The 23,552-nt window shown below is 39.2% G+C and overlaps 1 protein-coding gene across 6 annotated transcripts in view; it reads right to left on the minus strand.

Moving 5' to 3' along the window:
* LOC131044500 (uncharacterized) overlaps positions 1-22,878 on the minus strand; it is a 91,977-nt gene extending 69,099 nt beyond the window's left edge. For all 6 annotated transcript variants that reach the window (XR_009105680.1, XM_057977830.2, XM_057977829.2 and 3 more), the window contains exon 1: positions 22,382-22,878. Coding sequence is in view for 4 of the 6 variants with exons in the window: in XM_057977830.2 (XP_057833813.1) it covers positions 22,382-22,651 (270 nt within the window). In the remaining 2 variants the exon portion in view is untranslated. The remainder of the gene's footprint in view (positions 1-22,381) is intronic.
* Positions 22,879-23,552: the final 674 nt, after the last annotated feature.

Here is a 23,552-nt window from a genome sequence, read left to right on the forward strand (position 1 = left end):
TGCCTAAATCATAATGCAAATGGATCACTTAAGACCGACTCAAATGAGCAAATCAACCCCTATATGCCCACATCTCCAAGCAATGCAAAGTGGAAGGAGATGAAGTCAAAGCTCAAAGTCAAGTATATCATGAACAAGGGAAGATCAACCAAGGTCATCACATAGTCTACATCAAACGTGATCAAGGAAGCAGATAGCTTCAAAAGAGTTAATCAAAGATTGCTTAATCATAATGATGCTTCCCGTTATCATCGCATTGGGCAAGCTGAATAATGTTGAGTATCAAGATATATTGCTCAAACACTTTGTGTTGATCTACCAAGTACAAGCAAACTGAGGTGTCATCCTTGTCACCACTCAACCAATCAAAGGGTTCCAAATCAGCATGTCCAGATGTAATGTACCTGACTCATCCCATGGGGGCGCAAATTTTGAGATACCTAACCTCTTTCTCTATTGGTTCACATTTAATATGTGACATGTGTCAAATTCCATGTAATGATCTCATTGGCCAAAAGGAGTTTGTTGCAGCAAACCCTAATTAGGGTTTTCATCTTGTAATCTTGGCCATTGATTTGAGAGTCAATCTAAGCCATTCATTGTAAAGAGCTATCTATATAAGGCTCAGTTTTCTCATTTGTAAAGGGTCAACAAGAGTAGAGTAATAGCTAATAGTTCATAGATAGCAATCACTAGTTAGCAATTAGAATAGAAGTTAGATTAGGAGAAGGCAAAGATTGTTGCCAAGACTTTGTTGTAAAGAGCATATGATTTCATTAAAGCTATGGTGAATTTGATGTGGTATTTCAACAAGTTGAATGGTCTCTACTTCTCAATTCGTTTTCATGTTGTTTAGATGAATGAAAGAACTTTGTGCATGATCAATGGTGAAAGTCATATCCACACCACTAGCAATTTGCTGATTGTAAGTTTGCATTGTGTGGTCAACTGGAATCCTTAAATGAGCTTAACTTCAATTGCTATTCACACTTTGATATGCATTGCCTTGATGGTATCCTTGTTAATAGTGATTTGAACATCGCATGCTCTCCTTAGAAGATCGCACTAAGCTTTGTGGAGTTGTTGCTTTGCATGTCAAAGCAAGGCTTACTTGAGTTTCACCAAAGATTAACTTCTTCAACCTTCTTTTGCCCTTTTATTTTCCAAGCAAGTAGTTATAATCTAAGTTCCAGCAGCATCCAAACATTCAAGTATTAGCATAAGTCCACCTTGTGATTCCAGCAACATCCAAACATTCAAGCATTCAAGTATTAACGTAGGTCCACCTTGTGATTCCAGCAATATCACATCAAACCATCGAGCTATCCATATGTCATGACCTGACAATAGAAACCTTGCATTCATCTTGGTTGATCATATAATTCAGCATCCAAGAAGATTTTGATCAAGAGAGTATAGAATACCTTTGGTATTTTATTTTGTGTTAGAGGTGCATAAAAACACATCAACACATACCACATACAAGAGTAAAATATATCTTTATTTTCTCATGAAATTATTACAGAAGAAGACCGGAGATGATCAGCCAAGGATAGAGTCGATCCGACTAGATATCATACAACATTCCTTGATGATACATAATATATTTAAAGGACCCAAAGGTTGCCAAGAGGAACACAAACCCGTCAACCAACCACCGCTTATAACTACCCAAAGCCAACAATTAATACATAGTCAAATAACCAATATTATCATAACATAATAATAGACATTGTAAGCTGACTACATCATCTGCCCCAAAAGAAAAAGTCGTCTTCCAAATGACAAATAAACATCAAGTAATGTTATTGAAAAAAAAAACATCAAGTAATGTTTGGGAAGACTAATGACAATATTGCAAATGATGACTTGCACTTTGTAGACTCAATTGTGCTTGCAAAATCAAATGAGTGCGATGGAAGTTTTGGGGCAATGCCCCCAGCAAACTCAAGGGGCAGCACCCCCAATGGGGTCCCAAGCCCAAATTAAGACCTTCAAAGCCAAGAGATTGTCATGGCACACATCATTTTCATGATTTTTTAGAGGCAAAAAGAAATGTTGACAAAGCCCGAGAAATAGAGATTTTTTAGTGTTTAGGCAATGGATGTCAACCAGGGAAGGAAGGTGCAGAAAGGATTGATGGTTCTTGTGTAGTGAACCAAAGTTCTAGTCATACATGGGAAGAGTGCAATGCTCTCCAGATGAAATTCCTAACTTGCTCATAAAGCTAGATGCTGAAATGAAAGGGTGTCAATATTGTTCATTGTGTGAATGAACACCTGTCAGGCTATACGTTGCAACAATGAGAAGCTTTCCAAACTTGTGTTACAGCCTGGGGCCATGTAATGAAAGGGTCTGGACGTACACTATAACAAATAACTAGAGTAAGTCGTACAAGAGAGGATCATACGCAAATGAGAGAACAACTAGATGGTTCACATGTAAAGAGTCGTACAATGACAGAAGATAGCTGTATGCAAAAGGAAAAATGCAAGGACCGTACATCCACAACACAAGGAGAGTCCTTTGATGGAGAGAAGGAATTGGTGTCGTATGATGAAGAGAAGGAATTGTTGTCATACGCTCCTTTTTGGTCATACGATGAAGGATAAGAAAGTTTGTTGTAAAAATACTAATATCCATTGTCCTACAATACAATACTTTTAAGTGAGTCATGTGTCCAAGCTCACAAGTGAAATCGTTTTATGAGGGTGTATGCTAGAGACCATACGATGTGGTGAAGAGGGTGTCATACCACTGAAAATTTCATTCTCCAACATGCTAATTTTGATGGTACAATGCAACCAAATGGAAACCATATGCTAGTAGTAAGGGGTCGTATGATGCAATTTTGATGTTGCGCTTTGTTTGCAAAGTGTGGTCGCACTTTGTTCTCCTATGGCTGATTTTTTAGTAATATAGTGCTCAAAGACAAGTGTGATTCCTTTATATTCACTATCTTTTATTTGGCTATCACAATAGTTACCTTGCCTAGCTTTATTATAATTTAATGATATTATTTCAATATTCTCTTGTTTCATTTCCTCAACCTTTAATTTTCTTTCCATAACCTTAATAATTTTTCCTTTTATTTAATTTTTCACAGTCTTAATATTTTAATACCTCTTTAAAAAAAAAATCACAATAACTGACTCCAAATTTCTCCTTTTTGATTTTTTTATTTTTTCAAACTCCATTATTTTTTGCTTTTTCTTTCCATTTTCCATTCCTCCTAATTTTTTCTTTCTTTTTCTATGAACTTTCGGTGAATTTGATTTCTCTTGACAAATATTTGTATGCTCCACATTGATTATTTTTCTCTTCACATTGTCATATGTATCATCCATAATTTTAGATGCTTTAATCGATTCTCTTCACCAAGAGTTATAGCTTCAAGAAAAATAAATGTTAACGGAAATACCTCATAGTCTTCCATTTCCCAGTGAAATAAGACACAAAGAGAATTTGTTTCATCCTCCAAGCATGACTGTAACTCCTAAACCCCTTTGTCATTCTATTCCATCTGACCTTGACTCTCCATCCATTCTTCTCTGGAGTTTGAATCTGACAAATCCGAGGAAGTTGCTTCCTCACTGTCAACTTGGTTCTTTAAATCAATTATATGCTTTTGACCCTTGTTTTCAATGGAGATTATATTCTTTTTCCGATTGTGATCGACTTTGGCTGCTACCAACCATCCTCTCCCGAGCAATGCATCATACACTTTCTTCTACAACGAGATGACCACAAAATTCAAGACAAATTGTTAGGTCCTGATCATTACATTCTATGCCATCAACATCCCCAACGGCTTGATTCCATGTTGGTCGGTGCCTACTAGTTGGAATGTCAATGGCCAAAGGGTTGGCTTCTTGAGGCATTTCTAGGTATCTTTCAACTCTTGATCCTCCATCAATAATGGTGGTTGTTAGTTCTTCCCCATGATTTCCATCTGAACAACAATCGGCCTCTTCTCGATGTTCACTGTCAGCAGCATTAGGTCAATGACATGTTCACCCTTGGATGGCAGCTCTACTATCATGTCTTTACTTGGGTCTTCATGCTACTAACTTTGGTCATCACCGATCATGTTGGTGATTGCCACTCTCAGTTGTGGCGTGGCTTGAAGGTCTATCACCTTGATTGGTACAATTGTCTGTAGCACCTATTGCACTATGTTCTTCTCTAACTCCAACTGTAATGACATACTTGCAGTTCCATTGGAGGAACTTTGTTCCTTTACCATTGCTTATTCTACTTTTTCTCTGGCTTGTCAGAGTCATTCCTTCTCCATACGAGAATTTATATTAGTTGCCTTCTTTATATGTGATCTAGTAATTGCCAAAAAATGTCCTCATCTTGTTCCTCCATATCCACCATGTTGATACCCTTTTGTTTCAGGCAATCAATGTCCTTGTGATCACCCGGTCCACACCATTTGCACAATAATTGCACTTTGACTTGCTTGTTCTAGCAATCTCTCACAAAGTGTCCCCATTAGATACATTGTCAACATTATATGATAGGACATACTTTGGAGTCATACTCTATTTGATTTCGCCCTCATTGATTTCCATAACTCCCTAGAGATTCATTTTGTGGCTTCAATGGGGTGGACGACTCTCCCTATGCGAAGAGTACTTGTGTACTTCTAGTCTTCAAATTGTATAGGCACTCCTTTACTGAATGACCCATAACCTGACAAATCTCACAAAACATCTTTCTAGGACAATAACCTTTCATGTGCCCCTCAATTTTGCACTTAGTACACCATAGTTCATTAGTTTCTTTATTGGTTTCTTTCTCTGCCTTCAATAATTTCATCATTCTCATCATATCCAGCTGTGGGGCTTGGACTGTTTTTTATTCTTCGTCATTGCTGCCTTAAATGCTTCCATCATCGTTTGTCCTCCTCTTCCCTCAGAAGGATGTTTTATTTTTACTCTCGATGTCCATCGCCCAATTGTAAGCATCAACATACAAGGATGGAGACACCACTTTCATCTTCTTGCACGAGGAGGGAATCAATCCCTCGATGAACCACTACTTCTTCAATCCATTAGTCAGCTGGTTCTCCAACTTTACTAGCAACTCCTTGAGCCTACGATTGTAAGCTCATGCGTTCTCATTTTTTCCTTACTTATTGTTGTAGATCTCTAGCACGATCTCATTATCATCTCTCAATAGTCTAAACTCTGCCTTAAACGCCTTCTCGAGCGCATCCCATGAGGCAGTAGATTCTTCACCAAATTCCAGGAACTAGTCAATGGCTATACCCCGCAACGTTGCTGGAAACGCTCTTAGCTAATAGCCTTTGTCTTCTTGTCACTCACAATCCAAATGGTTTCACACATCATGCAATGCTTCACAGGATCTTTACCCATTCCCCGTGAATTTTAGGAATTTCTATCTTTCCACATTCGGACTTGCCAAGGGAGTCACTATTTTTCTTGCCAAATTGTGTCCTTGTGCATTGGACCTAGGTTGACTAACTTGACCTTAACGTTTCGATGCCCACCTTGCATTCATGGCCACATCCACCTTCAATGTCCCTTGCACTCTGGATATTTACAACCTCGTTCCTATACTCCCTTCGCCCTAGGATCTTCGGTTTAGTTCCTTCGATTCTCTGTTCCTCTCCCAAGATGGATAGTTCTTAGATGTAACATATGTTATTCTCAAATGCTTCAGTTAGTTCATGGCTAGGGTCTTTGTCTTCTTCATCGTCTAATGTTGTCTGTACAACAGCTGTCATGCTTGGTCAGCAAGATCTTGGTATGTTTCGTCAAGGAACAATACGTGTCTTGCAAATTCTTCCCACTCTCCCTTCGAGAGTTCTTCAATGAAGGTTTTCCTCTCTTCCCGACTGTAATGTCCCCTATTGAGATTGCCCTAAAATCACAAGTTCCATTACAATAAGATATATTCAATAGTTAGAGTTGCAAACTTGCAACTTTACCAATAAAAATGTTTTAAGCAATATAAATCCTGGTTTAGATCCTGCAATCATATTAGACAATACTGAACATATAATTCATATTATTAAAATATTCAATGTTGTATTAGACAATGGAGATGAAGTCTCCTTATATAGATTTACAAAGACAATGTTTCTAAAAGAAACAATCATGAACTAAAACTAGAAATAGAAACTACCTAAGCAAACTAGACAACTAGATGACCATTAAAGAAACAATACATTATTCTAACACCCTACCTTAATGGTCATCGTTCTACCAACCAAGAGAACAACAGAGAAGGTTGCCCCCTTCTTCTTAGAATGCTCTGCAACAAGAGCCTGCCACTGACCCTCCCAGAATCTACAAAAAGTTGTCTCTCCTTGTAGCCAGAGACACCGAGATGAGGATGAAACTGAAACCATGATTTTGAGGAAAAATCGGCAAACCCTCAACAAACTTTTGCAGATGAGCGTGACGCCCCAAAACAGATTGCAACAAGCCACGACTTCTGAGGAAAAATTCACCAAACCCAGAAACAAAAGATTACAAAGCATCATTTTTTTGAAAAAAACGATAAAAACCCTAAGATAGAAACACTTGTACCCATGATTTTTAAGGAAAAAATCAGGCAAAACCCATAATTGCATGCAAACATCGCCAATTACAGATGTCTAGACATGATTTTTGAGGTAAAAAATTGATCAAAACTGAACACGATTTTTGAGGTAAAAAATTGATCAAAATCGAACACGATTTTTAAGGCAAAAAAATGGCACAAAGCCCACAATAGTTTTTTATGGACAAAAATTAAAAAACCCAAACAAACGAAATCCCTAATTTTTATACAAAAAATCAATAAAAAAACCCACGATTTTTCTTTTTTTCAAAAATCATACAAAAACCAAAATCTGAAACCCTTCATCGCACAAGGCACGAATACTCACGAACCAAAAAAACCGAGACACGAGTCTAAGATCACCTTCAAATCCCATCACAAGCAACAGGGACAAGCATGGAAAACACGAACAAACCCCGCCAAAACGTGCAAAAACGCGTTGGAAAATGCAGAGCTAAAAAAAGGCCCAAGAAAATGTGGGTTGCAAAAGGCCTCGCATCCACTACAAAATTCCGTGACACATCAAACGCAGAAATATTTCGCACCACCAATAGAAACACAAAACAGGTCACCGCAGAAAATGTTTCGTTCAGAAATCGCGACCCAAAAACAGAAACCCGCGACACCAACCAGAAACACAATCATACTTCAAAAAACGCGCACAAAAATCACCACCAAGCGGAAAAAAACGCAAGCCGAGGGTAAAACTGAACCGCTACAGCCATCGCACGCAAAAGGAAAACGCACGTAGGCCATCGCAATATTTGCGCAGAAAAAAATGCGAAAAATTGTGTAGAAGACCATCATGCGAAAAAGTCACGACTGCAGACCCAAATCACAAAGAAGGGAGGTGAAAAGCGGTGCCTTCAAAAAGAAAACCCTAATGCAAGTTGCACACGAACAAACAACGCGGATTCGCACAGAATACAGAGAAAAACCCTCGATCTCTGAAAAGAACCTCCACAAAAACACCCACGAATCTGTGATTAAAAGATCCACCAAAAAGTGTAATGATTTTTTCATAAAAAAATCGATTAAAAATTTTTGGAATAAATTCGAGAGAGAAGGCTCATGAATTTTTATTAAAAAATTCGCCAAATCTTAAAGAACCCCATCGACCCGCTCCAATACCATATTATTAAAATATTCGATGTTGTTGTATTAAACAATGGAGATGAAGTCTCCTTATATAGATTTACAAAGACAATGTTTCTAAAAGAAACAATCGTGAACTAAAACCAGAAATAGAAACTACCTAAGCAAACTAGACAACTAGATGACCATTAAAGAAACAATACATTATTCTAACAATTCATTAGACTAATTATTTCTACAAAGGTTAGGGATCAAACGTATAAGTGCATACACATATATTAATATTCACCATAATCCATTAGATAAACCATGTGATACCTATGTTCACTTTAGTATTCATCCATAACAGGGGTTGAATGAGGGAGCACAATAGGGTGCCTGAAGCAACCCTCACACTAGGCCCAAGAGCAACTTTATACCCCCTTGGCCCACAAGTGGTAGACATGTTAGTCACCCACCATAGGGTGGCCTACCTAGTGGGGGTTCTCGTCTTTGCCCTCTCTATTCATGACACCTTATTCGCCCATCTTATGATTGTGACTTCAACAATCAACAATCGTAGAGGTTGGAGAGGATATCACAATAGGGCGCCCGGAAATCTTCCTATCTAAGCCCAAGAGTGGACTTTATACCACCTTGGCCCACATGTGACAAACACGTCAATCATCCAACATGGGGTGGCCTACTTAGAAGGGGATCTCATATCAGCTCTCCCTCCTTGTATTTCCCTCTCACCTCCATATGGTTACTTGCTGGAGGAATAAGTAAATTGATAAATAAGGAACAGCATTTCATATTAATGCATATATGAAACATATGTAATTATTAATTAGGTATCAAATCTATCATTGCATACCAAACACTTGTATTATTAAAGTTATTGCATATTTCTTTAAGAATGCTGAGTGCAAATTAAATGTTGACTTCTGATTTTCCTTGTCTGATTCAATCTTGCTTGATGCCTTCCTTTTAATGGAATGTTCCTTTATATAGCGTTCGATTAGAACGGAAAGGTCATGTCCCTTCCTGCGGTTATGGCCCCTTTTAAGAGTGGTGCACTTTCACATCATCCTTTTCACTTCTTAACTAATCGTTGTTTTTTAACATCAGTTTTTGCATTAATGGAATCGCCTCTTAACAACATCAAATGGTTGCCTTAATGAAATTGTTTCTTAATCTTAGCAAATCTTTGTGGTAGGTGAGATTGCTGCCTTAAGGAGTTTTCCCTTCAACCATAAAGAGATTGCTTCCTTTCCCTTCAACCATAAACAGATCACTCCCTTAGAGAATCCACTCCTCAACCATTATCATATGTAAATGCTGTGTATACACCCATCTTTGTATCAATGTGGGGTCAGATTGATGTCTGGGTTCAATTTAAGTTTCAGAAAATTGTTAAGACTTGAAACGGGACTCTTTTCTTTATTAAAGATGATGCAAGCATTTGTTGCCATGGCTTTTTCTTCGTTCTCGGGAAGAGCTCCGACTTGGGAATCATCCAACTGGATTTTCCTCGAATGTTTCTCATAATCTTCTCCGTCCTCTCTGTAAACAACATATGAATTGAGAAAGTAAACAAGTATATTTTATTCATCAACGCACTTCACACAAAATTTGGGATCAAGAACTCTTTTGCACAAAGCAAGCCCTTATCTAACTAGACGGAAATATTTAAACTTGCCAATGGTTGCTAAGGACTTTCTAACCATCGGCAACTACCCAACCAGCGTGTCTTAACTATTCTTGTCGAGTGTACAACATAATAAAAGTAATATGTAATTTATCTATCTACACTTCTATCTTAGCTAGGACCAAATCAGTTGTGGATATGTTTTTGTGGAAAAAAAGATCAAATGGAGTGAATAATTCAGATAGCTTGTCATAAAATCATCAAAAGAAAGACTAAAGTAGTACCTCCTCCTTCTTCACATATAAAATCAAAAGCAGTAGTAAAGGGTAGCAGTAGAAGTCAGAATGAAGAGAATAGTCAAATTCCATGAGTAACAAGTACTTCAGATGCAGGTCAGGTAGTCCCAAAGTTAAAGTTGGTTGCTATGAAGAGCACAATATCTCCTCATCATCAAGTATAGAAACTGACATTGTATAATATATTCAGGTTTCCACTTTTTTCTCATCCTAGGAATCCCTCCATTCATTCCCCGTCACCCATATCTTTGAATGTTATCTCAACATCCAAACCCAAACACCTTTCATCCCACCTTCCATTCCTTCTCCATCCCGCTTTCAAGATCTTCCACCTACTATTTTTCCTGATCCCATTATTATCTTTTTCCCTAGTCCTCCTAGAAAGCATAAGAATGAGAAAGAAGCACAGAGATGGCAAAATCTGTAGTCAATAGAAAGAGGAAGGTCGTTAGCTCTTATCATATTGATTTTGATTCACATGCTTCCATGCTATCAAAGACAAGACCCAAGAAACCAAAAAAGTAATCTAGAGTGTAGAAGAATTAAGATGGTAACTTAGTTTTAGAAACTGCAATTCTATGGGGAAAGCTATGCATGAGAATGAAACTGTGGACTTTCAGTTGACCAAAACTGATTTTGGGGCAAGAACACACCAAGAGGATGTGAGTTTCTAACTGCTGTCACTGAAAATATCAAGGAAAGTGTCCTCAAGGATGGCAAGCACAAAGATGCCCTGTTAGATAAGAACCCACCCCTTGAGGAGTTTATAGTTCATTTATTATAAACTACACTAAGCTCTATGGGATGTGTTCTACAGATTTTATACTCTACATATCAGCAAAGGTAACTAGATCAACTAGTTGCAAATGGAGAAAGTCTTAAAAAATGGATAGATAAAATCCATAGTAGGTGTCAATAGTACTTACCAAGTTATATGCTTTATTGACCAAACCAAAGCTTGTGAGGAAAGAGATTTCAGATTTAGAGTAGCATACGATAAGAAGGGTTTCCAACTACAAGAACTTTATAGAAAGACCCTTGAGGTTGAGTGAAATGGGGGTGGTAGCCAATGACAGGGTAGAACAAACATTCACTTGGTCATATTAGTACAAGTTTCTAATTCAACTACATGATGAAGTTGTCATCATAGTAACAGATCAGAAGGGGAAATTGGATGAGGTTAAACAGCAGGTTGCTTCCTTGGTAGCTTCTCTTTCATGTCCTTTTGTTGACGATAATGGTATTCAAATTGATTAGGATGAGGCATAAGCATAGTTTCTGAGGTTGGTTAAGGGTAAACAAAGGAGAGCTCAGTAAGATGAGAACAAAAATGCATTCTCCACAGTTGTCAGAAACATTAAGGATGCCGAAGAGGAGGTGACTGAGATAATCACACTGGTTACACAAAGTAGTTGTAATGGACACCCTAGAATGCCCAAAAACTAAACCAACTGCTGATAGGAATTTAGTCAAACAGTTTGCATCCAACTCCTTATTTCTCTGTTTAATGTTTAAACCTCTTATGGCTTCAGAAATGAAATGTTTGTTTGTTTTTAAGTCTTTGCATAGGTTTAAAATCACATAACATGAACTAGAAGGAAATTACAATAATATGCAACATGAAGATTGAACTACTGTTGATATGATATTATTTCCAGAATTAATAAAGTCAAATACATAGCAGATTTTTCAACTCGCTAAATACTCCAGCATTTTTGACATAACGTTCCAACAATGACTTCCCATCTTGCTGCTACAGTAACATGAATAGTGCCACGCTACAGTAGCATGAATAGTGTTGCGCTACAGTGCTGCTACAGTATTAATTAGTTTTCAATCAATCCAATATCTTCATAAAATCATCCCTTCAAAATGGCATAAGCATTGGTCAAGAAGTGAAGAAGGTATGAGCAAAACACCAAATCTGCCTGTAGCTGGAGATGCACCCAATCTGCCTGTTAATGAAGCTGATAGCAATGGATTCCAAAGGCCAAACCCCAAGGGAATGACGTCTAGAATGTCACAAGAGAGGATAGACGTCCTCTAATGCCAAGAACGGATCTGCAACTCACACATCAATTTCTTCTCATATTCAACATGCTGAATGAAGCCACAAAAGCTTCCTTTTATTCTTTCTCCAAGGGTCGACCCAGCTCACTTGAGCAATGTGGGATAAAAGATGTGCAATATAAAACATATTAAAATATTCACTTATGTCTCCCTTGGCCCTTTGATTTGCACACATCCCCATATAATAAATATTAAAGTAACACTTTAATATTTTACAATTGAATTAAATGTTACTTTAATAACACTTCAGGCATTAAAATATATTAGCAATCGGTCTCCGAATAGCGTGAGTGACAACTCGTCGAGGAGTATCGAATCCAATCACCAAAGCTAGCCTCCGTTGTGTCCTGTTGACTTACTAAAAATATTAAGTATGCCTGAAACTAAGTAAATCAACTCCGTTTTAGCCCAAACTGGAAATGACTAGGCTAAAACACTCCAGGATCCCCTTAAACCCTTCATTAGCCCTCGGGACCATGTAGAGCTAGGCTAACGCACATACACTTGGTCAACTGCTAAAGTGGGGACATTACAGTAGCCTCACCTTCAATGTGCAAATGATTCAGATGGATTTGATGCCACAACCTGACCAAACACAAATACAGAGTTCCATTAAAAGTTTTCAGAGGGCACATGATTCAAAGGATAATACTATTATTGTTTCTGTTGTGCCAAGATTGTCCAGGGGTGCTCCAGAGTAGCTATCTTTGGCTACTATTAATTTTAGTGGATCTTGTCTGCTTGCAACCTGTTGTGACCTAATCACACATCACCCCATCCTAGATAGGGACCCCCTAACTTGTAGGCCCTTTTGGTCGTTTGGTCTTGGTTTTGTGTGGGTTTTGGTGGCGGTCTCGTCAGTTTCTCCGCTTTGCAGGTGTTCGAGGGTCATTTGGATTTAGTCTGCTTTTCGTTTGAGCGAGTTTGGTGAAGTCTAGGGCCTATTTTGTCTTTTTTAGGGTTTCTTCCTTTTGTCCTAGATTTTAGAGGTTTTTGTTAGGGTTTTGAAGAAACTAAACATACAACTGGAATCAGGACCCTTCAAGGTACCTCCCAGTAAAATTTGAGCCAAAATGGAGCAACTTTCTAATTTTAGAAAGTTCCTATTTTTTAGGGATTTTATTGAGTCCTAGAATGTCGTCATTTTGCCAAAAATCAAACTTACTATTTTTAGTAATTTCTATTTTTAGTAAGTTTCTATTTATAGTAAGGCATTCATGTGTCCTGTCTAGGGATCTAACGCTGACATTTTAAAGGTTTCTATTTTTGGAAAGTTTGTCCTAACAGGACCATTCAGGCAAGATGACAAAGATTGGGCATTTGCGACTACTTCTAATTCCGGAAAGTCAGAAAGCAGACAAGGAGAGTCAAAAAATGGTTAAGTACTCGAAGCCGTTCCTAAAATGGAAAGCTCAAGAAATTTGTCTAAGTCCGGGAAATCGCCTCAAGTTCTTATAGGTGGCCCGATCCGGAAGAGGCTCAAAATCCATCCAAGTCTGGAAAGCATGGAAACTAGTGAAATTCCTCCTTCATAGTGAAATTCCACCCAAATCCTGTGGAGGGTGCCAAAATGGAAGTCTCATGGAGGATTCACAATTCAGTGAAATTCCTCCTTCATAGTGAAATTCCACCCAAATCCTGTGGAGGGCGCCAAAATGGAAGGCTTGTGGAGGATTCACAATTCAATGAAATTCCTCCTCCACAGTGAAATTCTGCCCTACTCCTCCAGAGAGCGCTAAAACACACAATGCATGAAATGCCTAGAGAAGTCAATGAATCCATGACCAAGGCAAAATTCTGCCCTACTCTTACTCCTTAGGAGGGCGTTGAAATAAGGAGGTCCGGGAGGTGAAGGAAAAGTTGTGAATTCCTTCCTCAGGTGAAATAGTGCCCAAGATGAAAGGAAGGCGCCAAAACAAGGAGGTGATGGAAGATTCAAAAAAAGTGTGAATTCCTCCTTCATCAAGTTTAGCGCCCAAGCCATGATCAAAGCGCCAAAAGAGAGGGGTCATGGAGAAATCAAAAGTTGATGAATTTCTCTGCACATGGAAATAGCGCCTTAGACTAATGGAAAGCGCCAAATTGAGGGGTGCTTGGAGGCATGGAAAATGATCAAATTCCAAGACATGGTGAATTCCATGCTTAAGCTTGAAAATTAAAAATTTGTCTAAGGCATGAAAGTCAAAGGGTCAAGGAGGAATCAAAAGTAAAAATCCCCTCGAGCAAATTTTTGAATTTTCCATTTTTAGACACCAAATGTTATCAGAATGTGGAAAATTTTATAGATTCGGAATCGTGGGGAATTTCTCTATCCAATGAACCTAGCTCCTAAATTTTAGGAGGATCCCTAAAAAATAGGGGATGTTGAAAAGGGCATGAAAATTCCTTCAAAAGCAGAATGCAACAAGTTAGAATAAAATCAAGTGAATCTTAAAGAATCTTTCAATTTCCAAATTGAAATTTGAAAGAGTGGGAGTTAATGAGTTGGCGAAAGGAATCTTCCAAGTATGACGCATAACTTAGTGCATTAAATGAAACTTCTAAATTTGAACTCACTCACAAGGGAAGTTTCTTTTGCATGGCGTAGTGATTGGGAAAGTATGACACATCATAAATTCAATTGCTAAATTGATGCCTCCTAACTTAGCAATACGATCTAAAGGTTTCTATATAAGCATGGAGAGGCATTTTATTTCTCACGTGCAGGATTCGGGAAAGAAGAATTGGAGAAGTGAAGAGTGGTCATACTTAGTCTTTGTTTTCATCATTTCCAAGGTGCTTTTCAGGATGGCGGAATCAAGCAAGGCAGCTACCCTCTCCAAGAAGGCATTGATCAAGGCAGAGATGAAAGGTTTCCTTCCTCGTTCCTAGATGAATTCTAGATGGGAGGAAATCAGCGATACAAATTTGGGCACATTTAATCTGGCTGCATTCAAGATCAGAATGTTTGGGACAGCAGGGCATAGTCCATCACCAATAGTTGTCAAAATTGTTGCGAGCGGAATTGTTGTGGCAGCTGGTTTACCTCCTGCTATTCAGTGTCCAAACTTGATTCTGGAGTGTGCAGAACATTATAATTTGGAGCGGAAGACAATTTCAACATCAGATGGCAAGTTGCTGGCAACATTGACTTCGGAGTCAATTGATGAGGCTTTTAGAATTCCTTCGCACTATTCCATGCATACAGGACCAGCAGCGGAGCTAAGGTAGTATATGAAGCAGGTCCTGCAGGTGTGCTGATTTGATTAATAAACAATGGTTGTTGAAGCCCACAATGCATGCCTCCAAGATGCCAACGACTCTCACTATCTTTGAGTTCAAGCAGGAGTATGTGGACCTGATAAAGATGCTGAGCAGAGTAATGGGGTGTTCACATTCTGTGAACTTTGAAACCTGGATGTTCTTCTACATAGGCGAGATCATGAATGCAAATGGGCTAGTTGACTGGGCCAGATTGATTAGTCGTTACTTGCACAAACAACTAAAAAACTTAAAAGAAAAAAGGTTCCAGTCCTTCTTCATGAGCTCCTACCTAATCTATATGCTTGCGCAAAGGTGAGGATTTGATGGTCTGCTAGCAAGTGGAATCATGGGTTGCGGACCAGCACAGCTGAAAGTACATGAGTGTTATCCCCAGCTGCATCTTCACAATGTTAGTTCTTACAGGTTGGCGAATGACACCTTCACTATGTACTTGACACGGCTTATGCAGAAGAAGTTGCACGTAAGGGTGTCGCTGCAAGCAAGTGCCCTGGTCCAGAAGTATGGAGCTACATTCTTGCAATTTCCTAAATTCACCTACATCAGAACGCAAGGATTCTCATTCTAGTCATACAAGTTGCCAAGGTATCCATCAGACAAACTCGTATTGCTAGAGCTCATGAGACAGTTAACAGCCTATGATCAATTACAGAAGAAGAAGAAGAAGAAGCAATCAATTGAATTCCCAGTTGTCCTAGGTGACTTCATGGAAATATGCCCAAGCTTGGAGGCCGCTAAGAGTGTAGCACGGGAATTGGCATTCTATCGCCTGCCATTTTATACATCCAGGGCCCAGTATGATCCTTACCGCCAAATCAGGAAGGTTGCTGGAGTCAAATTCATACACAAGTTTCACTTAGAAGATTATTGGGTAGGTGTCGAGGATGACCTTGAGGTCCGGAAGAAAATGCATTCCAGATTACCCCTTTATACCATCAGGTTAAGTGAAATTTACCAGGTGCCAAATCAGGTGAAGGAGGATTCAGATTTGGTACAACCTGAATTTGAGAAAGTAAAAGATCAACCCATTCAATTGCCAGATTGGTCAGAGCCTAAAATTGATTAATTGAATGTCCTGGCTAGACTAGTGCTGAAATTCACTAGGCACTGGATTGACCGGCAGATAAGGAAGTTGGCGAAAGGAAATGTTCATTTGACATATCAGCTAAAGGGAAGTCTAGATTCCAACGGTGAGGCGACCGAAGGCTCTTCACAGGCCCAAGCAGAAGGGGAAGTCCGAATTGATAAAGGAAAAAATGCCCCAAAGAGACCAAGGACAGCAAGGAAGAAGGATATTCAGCAGGAAGTTCCACAAGAGGTTCAACAAGAAGTCCAGCAGGAAGAACCTCCACAAAAGAGAGCAAGGATAGAGAGGGAGCATTCACCGGCGATTTCCTCAAGTGTACAGGAAGTAGAGATGTTTTCACATCCAGCAGGTCCACCTCCAGAGAACATTCTGGCACAAGATATACTCAGCATTAACGCTTCACAAAGACACAATCAGCCAAGAAGTCAAAGACCAGAAAGTCCCTCACACCTGGAAGAGGCTCGTTGGGATACCTTCATGGAAGTTATCCTTGGCGAAATGGAAGAAGAGTCACAGGAGCAGGAGCACGTAGAGGTTCATAGTCACTCCATCCCCGCTCTAGATTGGTTGATAGGAAGGCTAAGAAAGGAACCCAAAAAAGAAACTAATCCAGCCCGGGAGTTAGAAGAATTGTTGAAAAAGATGGATCAGCCAGCCAAAAGGAAGGGTGCCCAGAAATTCTCTAAGGTTGTAAGGGAAGAGTCTGGATCCCAGACCCTGCACATTGTTGAGCCTACTGTAGATAAAGACAGGAACGAAATCAGGCAGGAAGATTATGTTATCAAACAAATTGATCTTGGCCATGCTTCCACAGGTCAAGTAATGGGAGACTTTGAAGAATCTTCCTTAGCCGTGAAGGAAAAGATGCTGAAATCAAAGGCGAAATGTAAGAGGCTGAGGAAAGAAAATAGAGCCCTATGCGAGTACATCAGAAGTTTCAAAAGGCCCCTCAAGGAGGCAGGTCCTTCATTCACTCCTCCTTCCTCCCTTCCTAAGGAAGTTGTTGATGATGTGGAAGTTATTAGAGCAATGGCAGAAAATTCCAGGGAATGGATAGAAGATGTTTACACTGAAGCGGGAAAATTCATCAAGGACCTAGCTCAGCTTCATTCACAGTTTGTGGCCCTCCTGAGCAAATTGGAGACAGCGGAAGGATTGTGGGAGGATGTGCATGTATACCAGGACTTAACCATTCTGCGGCTCAAAGGATGTGCATGTATACCAGGACTTAACCATTCCGCAGCTCAGGGCTCTGACAAAGATTCCAAGGCAAATTCTAATTGATGAAAAAGTAATTCAGGAGAATGAAGCTTATGGCTTTCCCCGATTGGTTCTACGACGTTTGCTCAGGAAAGAACACCTTCGATAAATTCAGCGTAGAGTCCTTAACTTTGAAAGATTCCATCAGAGGGGTGCAGGAGGAAATCATCAATGCAATTGAGGCATTGTTCGTAAGGAAACTCAATGACGGTGGAATAACAGTGAACTCCCCGAAATCTCAGTTGCACGAGTTCTCGTAGGTTCATTCCCTAAGGAACATTTTGCAAATGTTTCTTCATTTTCCAGTATAATGAAGAAGACACTAGAAATCATGATGGAGTGGGAGAGCTTCTTTTCCAAGAGCGAGGAAGAAATTGCCTTGATGGAATTCGACATTGAAAATGTGCCAAGTGTCTCCATCGGAGAGCTGGAAGCAGTCGTCAACAAATTCATTGCATACGCCATAAATGAACAGGATAATGGTCATCCATTCTTGGATGAGAATCTTTTAGTTGAAAAGTGGAGGCGTATTTACTGCTGGGGGTATTTTGACTAAGTGGTGGTCCGGTCAATGCATGTCGTCGTCGCATGAGGAATCTTCTTGCATGCAACCGCATTATTTATGATTCTATGACAAATTCTCTATGCATGTCGCTGTCGCATGAAGAATGTTGGGCATTTATTCCTTGCATGGAGATGTTTATTATATTTTGGGCATGATTGATATAGCGGGGTGCATTTAATGCACTAGTGGGCGCTATTTTGGGCTCATGGAATAATGCTATATGGGCTTTATGGGATATTTATTGCTGATTCCCACCTTGTTGCATCTCGAGTGGAGAATCTTCTAGGGTGAAACCCTAATTAGGGTTTGCATGGCCTGAGGCCTATATAAAGGGGTGACCCCCCTCATTTGTAAGGGAGGAGAGATTATTATCTGAGATTGTTGCATCAGGAATGTTGAAGTAGCCAACTTAATACATTGTTCGATTTTGATGGTGTATTCTTGTTCTATTTTAGCAATCTGCATGGTCTTGCTCTCTTTGGTTATATTAGATTTGCTTACATGTTGTTAGGAGAACCGGATTTGATAGGAGTACTTGTTGCAAAATCCGAGCTCATATTTTTGGTGTGCAGTTGATTGTTGTATATCGTGCAAAGTTAGCCTGAGCCTTTTGTTATGTGTGTACGCTTAACTTCGATCATCAGTGAAGATTGTTCGATCTGATGGTCCATATTGGTGATCTGAAAAACCTCTACACACCCTTTGAAGATTGCACCGCCTTTGCATAGTTGTGCTCTGCTGGCGAAGTGAAGCGTGGTTTGATTTTGCATGAGTGATCCTGTCTCCTGTTCTTAGGATTAGATTAGCTTTAGCATAGCTCTCTCTACCCTACTCTCATCTGCATAATTCGAAAATCAAAAATCTAAAACTAGGGCTTTCATTGCAAATCATCCATATAGAAATCCTCAATCTTGCATGAGTTTATCATCTTCTTCAATTGAACACACGTAAGGCCCCTTGGGTTAACAGCAAACCCATCAAACAACTGACACGTCCACGCATTGGAGGAACCTTGGAATTAGCCATTTGAACTTTATGCAATCTTAGCAAACAGACTAATTTTGATCAAGAGAGGGTAAGGTGACTGTTGGTAATTTTATTTTGTGTTCGACGCTGTCAAAAAAAACATGTCAACACTACCCCTGTATGTTGATCTGCTATTTTGAGAAGAGCTTGTAGAAAATCTATTTGGGAGGTTGTTAGTTTTAATGACCTTCTAGAAGTTCTATTTTTATTGTAGTTATCAATGATCATCATCAAAAAACTATTTAAAGATTTCCTGATTTAAGTATTCAATTTGTGGATTGAATTGTATTTTAGTCTTGCTTTGAGTGCAAGCAAACTATTTTTTGTTTACAGATCTACAATGTGCTTTTCATTTATCTTAAATAAATCGCATTCAAAACCTTGTTGTTTGCACTTTAATTTTCGAAAGAATTTGGTGTGCCTATTTGCTGCTTCAATTGTTGTTCAAAGTCTTTTATGAAATCCAATCTATATATGGTATGGTAAATAGAATTGCTTTTGCTGAATTTCCAAACTTTCTATTGCAGGCTTCCATAAAGTTGGAGATTGTGGCTTTGTATACAATTCATTGATTCTTTTTACTGAACTGTGTGTCTTTTGATCAACTCAATTCAGTCCTTGTGTTATACTCGTGCTTTTTAGTTTCTGTCTTTAGTTGAAACTTGAAAGTACCAGAGTTTGATGTCAATTAAGTTTTCTGTGCTAGATTAAAAACATAAAATCTTGTCTGCTGTGGAAATGTTGAATAGCCTTGTGCCCTAGGCTGAAAGCAAAAAGAAAGAATTTCCTTTAAGCTTGATTATACCACATACTCAAAGAAATCCTGCTAGTTCTAGATTTTATTTGTAGTTTTCCATGTAAGTGAATTTATTGTTTCCTTCGCTCTTTTAAAGGGAGCTTCCCCTTCAAATTTGAAGAAAGGCTATACCTTACATGCTGTTCCATTTTGTATTGTACTGCAAAAAATGCTAAGAACTGTCACAGAAAAATTTCAAAAGGTTAGAATATGCAAATTCTAGTTTAGTGGCAATGGCAAAATTTTCACATAAACTTATCTCTAAATGGCACTTGAGAAAAAACTTGAATTGGGAGGCAATCATTGCTAGGAACTTAAGGGTTTCAAATAGGGAACCATAGGGGTGCATCCTCCTCCAAAATCCCCACATTTCCAGGACACGAGACTTGGGAGAAACATCTCCCTACTGCACCACCACCTTTGCCTTGGCACTAGGGAAGTAGGAGACACTAGGACATCTAGGAGATTTACAAGCACTCCCTAACCGTCCCGGGGATGCCCAAGCATCTCCCACAACCGCCATTAGAAAATCCAAGTGGAAACAAAAAGGTTGATAAAATTTGAAATGACATTCGTCATGAAGGTTTTGGAAGTTTTGGAAGCCTTACTTGTGCTTTTTGATGGGGGCTCCGCCCCTTGACCTTGTCTTGTATCGCATCAAGGAGCACACCATGGGCACTACCTTGGACCCCGGAAGGGACTTTGCCCCTAGACCCCCACAAGGGGTGCTGCCCCTTGACCCTGCTAAGGACTCTACCCCCAAACCCCGCATGAGGTGCTACTCCTCAACCCTGCTAGGAGCTCTACCCCTAGACTCCCACAAGGGGGACTGCTCCTTGACCCCTCTAAGGACTCTACCCCCAAAACCCCACAAAGGGCACTTCCCCTTGACCCCAATGAGAGCTCTACCCCCAAACCCCACAAGGGGCACTGCCCCTTGACCCCAAGCCTCCACCCACCATTGTTATTGTTCAATGCAATCATTGTCATGGTTTTTATGTTTATTAGTTTAAAATTCAATTCTTATACTTATTCTTGATTTGCTCCCAAAGTTCCAACCCTCTGCCCACCATTGTTAATGTTCAATGCAATCATTGTCATGTTTTTAATGTTTATTGGTTTAAACCATAGTTTTAAAACTCGTGGACTCGCCACGGACTCGCGAGTCCATGGGAGCCACAAGTCCTGGCGAGTCCATCTGAAAGACTCGCGAGTCTTTTGCAAGGACTCGCGCGAGTCTTTTGCATGGACTCGCGAGTCTTTCAGATGGACTTGCGCGACCCAGAAAAAAAGTCATGCAAGCTTTAATATTGAGTTTTTTTTTTTAAATTTGCCTTCATTTGGCATAACTGAGGGAGTGAAAAATAAAAGAAAAATAACACCTGGCGCCTTTATAAAATAATAAAAGTATTTTTGGCCTCGCAGGGCGCTGCCCCTCGACCCCAACTTGGGGGTGCTGCCCCCAAACCCCCGTCAAAAAATATAGGGGGAAATTGCGCTGATGGAAGTAGGGAAAATTTAACCTCTAAGTCTGATTAGACTCCATATAAAAGCATAATTAGCATTGAAGAAATCTTGGTATTATACATTTTAGAGTTGAAAGTTTGAAACTATGAGTATGTGACATGTGTAATGTTTCAATTATGGCTCTTATGTTCTCTAAATGCATTAATTTCTTTATGTTTTTTTGTAAAACTACGGTTTTTTTTTTTGCCGAGTCTTTCGCGAGTCTTTCACGAGTCTGAGTCCAAGTCCAAATTTTTGGTTTGCCGAGTCCGTGGCGAGTCCGAGTTTTTCAACTATGGTTTAAACTTTACGACATATGCCAAAGTTTCATTTGCAATTCTTATACTAATTCCTTACACTTTTTTTATAACTAAATTTTCAAATACTGTATATATTTGGGCCACCCCCTCGTCGCTCCCCTCATTGTCCTCAAACTTAGGCCCTTCATCCCCTTCCGCCCAGTTCCCCATCAAGAAACTCCGTGGAACTATGGCTTCAAACAACCTCAACGGACTTCGATCCTCAGGGTAAGTGGATGAAATGAATAGCTTTGACAAGGTCATCTATGGATGGATTGCGCTAAGCCTACATCACCACATGTACGCCTTTGAGAAAGTTATCCAATTCCCCAAAAAGCCTTCCAGAGAGTTATCAGATTCTCCAGAATATGGATGTCTTAATAGTAAATCCTATGATTTTTTTCTCAAAATTAAGCTATAATAGATTTTTTTTATCTAGGAAAGATCCACGGATTATTCTATAAATTGGACTTCTATTCTATAATAAAAATGTTTTCCTTCCTTCAGATTCGTTGATAGAATAGTGGGGCTGGCGGCACCGCTTTCATTCATTCTAGATAGCACACGCTAGTAGTGGTAATCTTTGGCGGCAGCTCTGAGAGCTTACCTGGTAGTCTCGGTTTGAGCTTGGTCATACATTAAAAATGAGTACAAACATTTGAGTTTATGTAGCTCTAAATAAATTGCATGGGTCAATGATTGCAGGAAAAAAAGAGAATTTACATCATTAGATTCTCTCAGTCAATAATAATGTGCAAGTCTTTTGTTGCAAACTGTGCGAGTATTTTTAACATCAACTTTTATCATCCTGTCACTGATGAGATTTGAAACTTTGATATTAAAAATAATTACATAGATTACTCAAAAAAAACTTGCACACGGAAAGATAATTATCATCCCGAAAGAGAAATTACCTCGTAAGCAGCGAGAATGTGGACAAAACGATCTTTGAGAAAATCGGCCTGCAAATGTATATGCAAGTCCGGATGAGTTTCCTTTGCCAGCTTACGAAATGCTGCTTTGATTTCAACATCGCTGCAATTGTTTGCCACTCCTAGAATCTCATATGCGTTTAAATCCCCTTTGATGCTGCTAAAAAATCTTGTCCTTGGCGACCACACCATAAACTTCACAACAAACGAGGTACAATTGAATTGACTCGGAGTGCATCTCAACAATCCCATATTTGAAGCCAAATTAAATTTCCTTCCCTAACCAAATTGCTCCAGAAGGATAGATAAGAGATTGACTGCACTATCGCCTACTTTCCATAGCCTATATTACCATGTGCGGATCAGCTTTCCGCCTCCACAGAAGTGTGGAACAGAGCTATTCATTCGCTTCATTTTTTGCAGGGTTTTGTTTGGCCCATGAGCACTCTCCGTGTCACTCCGTTAAATCGCCCTTTTTAAAAAATGGGCTAAAGAAAGGATATGGGTTCGATTAATTTAAGCTAGGATGGATGAAGTCCCTACTTCTTTTACTTTACTCACATTTTTTTTTGAGTTGGTTATTCTAATTAATATTCAAGTCTTTCGGATGGATGAAGCTTTTGTTGTTTACATATTTTGAATGAATGAATTTTAATGATGTTCATGAGATCATCAATTTATAAGATCAAGAGCAGCAATGTTAACAATTTTCAAGTTTTTTTCAATATCAACTCTTCTATTGTGGATCTTGATCAAGAAGCTTGCAATTTTGTGAATTCTTACCTTTTCAAATAGCTCCTTTAGACTGCACCCCTTCAAATTGTCCTCATACGTTGCACACTCAAAGATGAAGTGTCATTTAGTTTCTACCACCCTTTTATTGCAGAAAAGACAAGTTCTTTCCTCCCAATCCTCTTTAGGGACTGTCCATCTACCTGTCTCACATCTAAGATGCAAGGGTGCAGTTCTAATTTGAGCAAAAAAAGTCCAGCCTTTCCCTTAATTGGCACCCTAGGCAGTCTTTTTCATCATGCTCGCCTAAAGGGTTAAACTCTTTGATACAGTGTGCTTTTTCTTGGAGTGGGTGAGTGTTCAACTTACATGGATACTCAAGTAAATTTTACATTGAGACTTGTAATGTGAGCTCCTTGAA

Source organism: Cryptomeria japonica, chromosome 9, assembly GCF_030272615.1.
Source record: "Cryptomeria japonica chromosome 9, Sugi_1.0, whole genome shotgun sequence".
NCBI classification, from domain to species: Eukaryota; Viridiplantae; Streptophyta; class Pinopsida; order Cupressales; family Cupressaceae; genus Cryptomeria; species Cryptomeria japonica.